The sequence below is a fragment of the Apis dorsata genome, unplaced genomic scaffold (assembly GCF_000469605.1).
Source record: "Apis dorsata unplaced genomic scaffold, Apis dorsata 1.3 scaffold_68, whole genome shotgun sequence".
NCBI lineage: Eukaryota > Metazoa > Arthropoda > Insecta > Hymenoptera > Apidae > Apis > Apis dorsata.
Window position 1 is genome coordinate 206378 of NW_006263366.1, and position 6653 is coordinate 213030.

The 6653-nt window shown below is 39.9% G+C and overlaps 1 protein-coding gene across 1 annotated transcript in view; it reads left to right on the plus strand.

Annotated features, from left to right (window-relative positions):
- The window catches only part of LOC102679404, a 47759-nt gene that overhangs the window by 37659 nt on the left and 3447 nt on the right, over window positions 1-6653 (plus strand). Inside the window, exon 2 of the mRNA XM_006610011.2 lies at window positions 5869-6112. Within this exon, the coding sequence (XP_006610074.1) occupies window positions 5869-6112 (244 nt within the window). The remainder of the gene's footprint in view (window positions 1-5868; window positions 6113-6653) is intronic.

Below are 6653 nucleotides of genomic sequence, written 5' to 3' on the forward strand. Positions count from 1 at the left end.
TGCTGAAAGTCGCGATTCTTCCAGGGTTTGTTCCAATCTTGGCTTGGCGACCTCTTCCTCGTTCTTCGAAGGAAAATTTTCCGTGGAAAATCTGGAAAGCTCGAGAGGGTAAAATTAGATCTTCTTGAAAATCGTACACTTTCCTTTGCAACGACGATCGAATTACTCTTCGGAGCTTCCTAATTAAAATCCATCGTCCTCTTTCCTTCGTTTCTTCTCCTCGTTTCTCGATATTCAAGATCAATTCCAGACAGACGGAACGGTCGATTCGTTTACGAACAATCAATTAACAAGAGGCTGTTCTCCACGGTGGTGGTTTTATTGGGGGCATCCGAGTTCATAGAGGGCAGATGGAAATCTTCCGAAACTTTCCTAATTACTTTCGTTCGATTCGATATCAAGGCTATTGGCGCGTCGCCACTCTTATTTAACTCTCCGATTACCTTTTTCCGATCATTTTCAAAAATCTACATATTTCATCCGTCTCTGGATTTATCATTAAGATCTTCGATGATCGGATCGCTTTCGTTTGAAAGAAGCAATCGTTTATATTTCTACTTCGAAATTTTTTTAATCGACGTTTCTTTAAACTCGAAACCTTTTCGAAACCTCCTCGAACTTTCTTTTCATAATCATTTACCAGTTGTTTTCGAACGGCGCTTGTCCACCGAGCGGCGTCCTGAATTACGAGAAGCAAATCGAGCGAATAAACGAGATGGTTGTTGGTAGTGATTCGAGTAAGAAAAAAACCGGTGGCCCGCACGTGCAAAATGGGGTGACATTATTAAATTTCTTCCGGTTCTTTCCGCGACGCAACGTGTCGGAAAACTGCACCGCCGCTGCGTGCGCTCGCACGTATCGTGGAAATAAAGTTAAAGTACTGAATCAACGCTTGGTGGCTTGGCATTTTGCTACGATACGCGGCAAACTACGTTTCTTCTTCTCGCTTTTTCCTCATTATTATTATTAATCGCGATACCCTTCTTTTTTCTCTGAAAAAAATTAGGACAAACGTATAATTTCTCTTCGAAAATGACACGAATCCGAAGTTGACGACTATTAGACCTCAGAGAGTTTACTTAGTGGAGGAAATTTCGGTGTTATTCGGCGAAGGTAGGACATAGTGCAACGACGCCTGATTTAATATCGTTTCCATGCTTATTACCGGATAGGTTCAAAAAGTTGCGCGATACACGAGGAGTTCCCTCGAAAATAATTACTCCGCGAACAGAAATTAAACTTGGCGCGCCCGCGCCCTTTTACCCACGACCTCGAGGGGGGAGAGACGAGGGAGGAGAGAGATAAAGGGGAAGGGAAACCGCCGGAAACAGGCAAAATATTATTCCGAGCGCGGTGGCTTGCATGAACTATAAATTTCCACTTGCGTTGAATTCTGTTGCATCGCAAGAAGCTACGTATCCTCTGATGGTGCCAGGATAGAACCTCGTTTTTCCCTTTCCGGGGGAGAGGAGAAGGGGAGGGGAGGAAGGGAAAAAAGCATGCACGTGAAAAACACCGAGGACTATGAAATAGACATAATTTTCTCTAATGTATTCATAAGATGAGAGAAAAAGACCAGTCTACCTCATATTAAAGTATTACGGTTTATTTTAAAGCCGAAGGCTCGTTTTAAACGCTCGTTCCCATATTATTTCGATGAAATAAAATTAAACAATTTCAGAACAATTTTCAGAAATTAATAATCCGATGGTTCTCTCCCCCTATTTGGGGAGAATCATATTTGGAGGGTTCGAATAATTTAGAAGGATACCACGTGACGCGTTGATATCGCACCTCCGATATCTCGAGCCGCCAATTTATATCTTATACGCGATCAGATTCGGTTCACGTTTCGTCCTCCGTTGGCTAGAAATCGTCCCGCCATTTATCACCGATATTGCTTCATTTACCGCACGGTCACATAGATCGGACAATGTTCTTTTATGGAGGTAAAATTCGCGAGAACGCTTGCAAAATTGCACAATACAGGGGACGAGGAAACGGTGGGGTTGCTTTCGTTGCGCGGGATGGAAAATTAGCGTAAATCAACGTCACCGAGTTGGACTCGTGGTGGAATACTTATAACGAAATTACAAATATACGTACAAAGAGGATGGGAAATTTTGGACAAAGATATACCAGCGAGGATCGAAGATATGGAGCATGAAAGAAAATTAAGAGATAAAAAAAAAAAATCTCTTCGCGAAATCTGATCAGACGCGGAAATAATCACGTTCGTTCCGTGTTATTTATAAATAAATGATTGTATCCTCGTTACCTCCCCCTCCCCCGATTTTTCCCCCCAAATCTGACACGTGCAAGCGTGACGAATCAATTACCATCCATTTTGTGTACATCGAAAGCAACGTTTAATCGATTCGAGCGTACAATCGTTCCCCGCGTTATATCAGAGACCGTGTAATTTTCAGTGGTGGACCGTGAACCAATTAAAGTAATGAACAACTGAATTTGCCTATGGGGGATATATCGAAATATTTCACCCTTGTTTCGAAACCCCCCTCCTTCCCTTTCCCCTCATTATCGTGCCCATTGCAAACAAATTATCGGTTGACCGGGAGCCAAAATCGCTTCCAACCCTCTCTTCCCCCACTCTCCTCCACCAAATTTGCGACAAATCAAGGAGGAACGTGGAAACTCTGATACGAACGAAAGGTACGATTTCTTCGATGGGGTATGCACGTATGGTAATTATATTCTAATATCCTCCCGGCTGACAAACGGCCGAGAGATAGATGGCGAGATAGCCGTTGCAATTACCTTTGAAAAATGAATACCGGTGGTGGTTTGGCGCGGGTTGTTGGGAAATATCCGCGTGCTGGGACTAAGGTCCCGTGCGCTCGTCGGATAGGCCGGATACCCTCCTTCATAAAACCGGCGCGCAACGCAATTACCGGGCCATGAAGCCCGGTTTAAAGTTCGTTTTCCGTTCGCAATTCCGGATCCGGGCCGGAACGAATGACCGGCCGTTGTATCAGTACCCACCGTGTGTACCCTTTAATAAATCGCCTCCTCGTTCGTTCCTCGTTCGACCACCAGCCATTTTCGCGTCCCCCCACCCCTCCACCCTGTGTTCCTGACATTTGTTATTTTAATTATTTCGCCGGGTTTTATTGTCGCAGTTTTTTTTTTTTTTTAACGTCACGCTAGATATCCTGACTGTGCACAGTCCTTTCATTTAAATTGGTCAACGACTGTGAACGGGTGAAATTATGTTTTAGCTTCGAAATTGCGTTGGAAAATCGCCACCCGAAACGAATCATTTGAGTCGAACAGAAGTTCTCCTTTTTTTCTCGAGGAAACGGGGGGTTTGTATCGGGTTTTCGTGGTTAATTGCCACTCGAAATCTTATTGCCGTCGCTTCGATTGGTCGCGGCTATATCTTCAGGAATAATTAAAAGGATTCTTATTGGGCTATACGCAAAGGGGAATAAAATTGTTATTGATCGTAGCTGGATTATAATGGGGGATATCGATTTGATTGGAAGGTAAATTTCATAAGAAGCGGCGGATGAAGTGGAGCGATGGTGCGCCGGTGGTGGTGAACGGATATCGGAATGCCAGTCATTCCATTCGTTAAAATGGCGGCTCGATGACACCGGGCTCGAAATGCGTGCTCATCCGCCGGATGAAATCGCGGCAAATGAGATTCCATGGGGCTGGCAACGTTTGCAAGACTTTTAATTACTTCGGTGAGCCGGGCTTTGTCCGTTTCGCCCGCTGATTATGCATGTAGTCGCCCCCGTTAAGCTGTCCACGCTTCTCTGGATGTAGATTGCTCGGTTGAAAACCCTCGTGGACCGCGATCGAATCGCACATTTGGGGATACCGCGCTTGGCGGTATTTATTTTCTCGTTTTTTAACAAATTTTTGAAACATTTTGACAACATTTTTCACAATTAGATCTCTCCTTCAATCCAAAGAATGCGAATACTAAATTGATTAGATGTAATTAATGTATAATAGATCGACGGATTTTTAAATTTCTTTGCGGTTTCGATTCGAATATACTCGTTGAAATTATTAATTCGATTATTAGAAGATTAAATCGGGTAAAAGATTCCACATGATTGCGTTATCGATACCGTCAGTTGGTCCGCTACGAAACGAGCATAACATCGAAATTCCTGTTTCCTTCAAAGCAAACGTGTGGATACCAAGATTTCGAAACGATTCCATTCTGTATCCGATCGATATTATTTCACCTCGTTTAATTCGGTCGACCAATAAATCGTACCTAATTTCATTTAAGCATCAGAATTATCCGTTCCTTGGCCAAAATCTATGGATTATCTCGTCGAACGATTTCTCGCAACACGAGAATCGCATTTCATTTTTATCTTCATTTTTTGTTTTAAAATTTAATAATTATCGTCGTGATCGTCAATTTCTTTTTCCAGTTTGTTCAGTTTCGAGAAGTTGAAAAATTGTTTCTAAATTTTGAAAAAAATATATAGTTTTATTTTATCGAAAGTCAATGGAAAATGAAATGGCGATTTATTAAACGATCGAAATTTCTCGTTTCAAGCCACGAACGATCTCTTGCGGTTAGTAGCAACCCTGATTGCTTTTATAGACTTTCGATTTTAACGTGTTGTTAAATTTAGAAACTCTCGATAAATCGGCCGTTTTAATTTCAATTGATTGCACCGTCATGATTTCCCGTCTTTGCGTGTTTTCTCTTCCGATTAAATTAAAATTTTTAATGCCGCATATTTAATCGCATTATATCCATACGTTTGTTTAATCGTATGTTCGATCGTTAATACGCGGATTGATTTTAAAAGGAAACAAAATTAATTAATATATTTATGTAGGCGAATAACTTTTAATAAACTCTAATCCGAATAGACAATGGATTTAAAAATCCACGAACGAGCCTCCACGTTCCCAATTTTTTAGTCGAAAACTGTGTACCATGCATATCTAAAATTCGATATCTAAAATTGAACAGGAAGATCGCGATATCTTAAAAATTCAACGACCGATTAAAATTAGAAAACTTTTAAATTCCAANNNNTTCTCTTTTCTCTTTTTTTTGTTACTATTTTAAAAATAATTCTTACACCGAATTACAAAAAAAAAAAAAAATGAAAGAAAGGATGGGAAGATCGCGATATCTTAAAAATTCAACGACCGATTAAAATTAGAAAACTTTTAAATTCCAAAAATATTGTCTCTTTTCTCTTTTTTTTTTGTTACTGTTTTAAAAATAATTCTTACACCGAATTACAAAAAAAAAAAAATGAAAGAAAGGACGGGAAGATGGCGATATCTTAAAAATTCAACGTCCGATTAAAATTAGAAAACTTTTAAATTCCAAAAATATTGTCTCTTTTCTCTTTTTTTTTTTGTTACTACCGTTTTAAAAATAATTCTTAAACCGAATTAGAAAAAAAAAGATGAAATAAAAATAAAAAAAAGGACGGGAAGATGGCGATATCTTAAAAATTCAACGTCCGATTAAAATTAGAAAACTTTTAAATTCCAAAAATATTGTCTCTTTTCTCTTTTTTTTTTTGTTACTACCGTTTTAAAAATAATTCTTAAACCGAATTAGAAAAAAAAAGATGAAATAAAAATAAAAAAAAGGAAAAGAAAACGGCAAAAATTGATTCGTTCGATCTGTTACGCAACAATGGGATTGAAACAACTTGGTAATCTCTGTAAATACCATCGATGGTAAATGCGTGCGGGCAGCAACATTCCAAGCCCCCGGTGTTGCTCGTTTCCTAAATCTAGCGGCCGAGTTTGGTTCCGGCCACGTTTCGCCGGATCGAAACGCGTCAGAGAGCATTTGCGTTTAGCACGCGAACGTAATAAATCCATTTGTGTCCGTATTGATTTCAGATAATGGGAAAGTGGTACGTGGTCGAGGTGTTGGAGCACAAAGTCGATCCATCGAAGCCCAACGGCTCGTACAAGGTCAATTCCTGCCCGATCGTCAAGCTGAGAGCGGTCGAGAACACGTCCAAGTACCTCTCCTCGTTGAGGCTGTTGTGGACCGAGGAGATCGGCGACCTCGAGTACACTTTCCGGATACCGGACGTATCCAGGAAGCCGGGCTTTTGGATTTCCACGTCTGTGCAAAATGGTAAATCTTCGTGTTTCCAGCGTTTTTTTTCTTTTTTTTTTTTTTTTTTTTTTTTTTTTTTTTTTTTTTTTCTTTTTTTTTTTGAGCCGGAGATACGTTCAACATTTCGAACGGAGAGAGCGAAGCTTGCGTGAAATTCGATGAATTTATGGAACGATTCCCGAGCTTTTCCCAATCGAAGAAAAAAGAAAAAATGAATAAATAAATTCGAGCAATCTCCCTTCTTGTTCTTTTCGTTTCGAGTTAATATTAATATAATAACCAAGTTTCCAAGTTTTAATATTTAAAAAGTCATTTTTTCCCCCTTTGTTTTATCTACGAAAAAGAGAAAGAATAAAAAAAATGGTGCGAATCGAATGGATAAGCGTGATTCCCCAGCAAAGATTCTACTATCCGCGATAAATTTACCGAACGATTTTCTCTCGATCCGCGAGGATACCATTGGTGGCGCATAAAACGGAAGAATAATTCCCCCGTGAAACGTCCCAGGCGATGGCGTAAAGGGGGGAAAAATAAAAAAAAAAAAAAAAAAAAAAAAAAA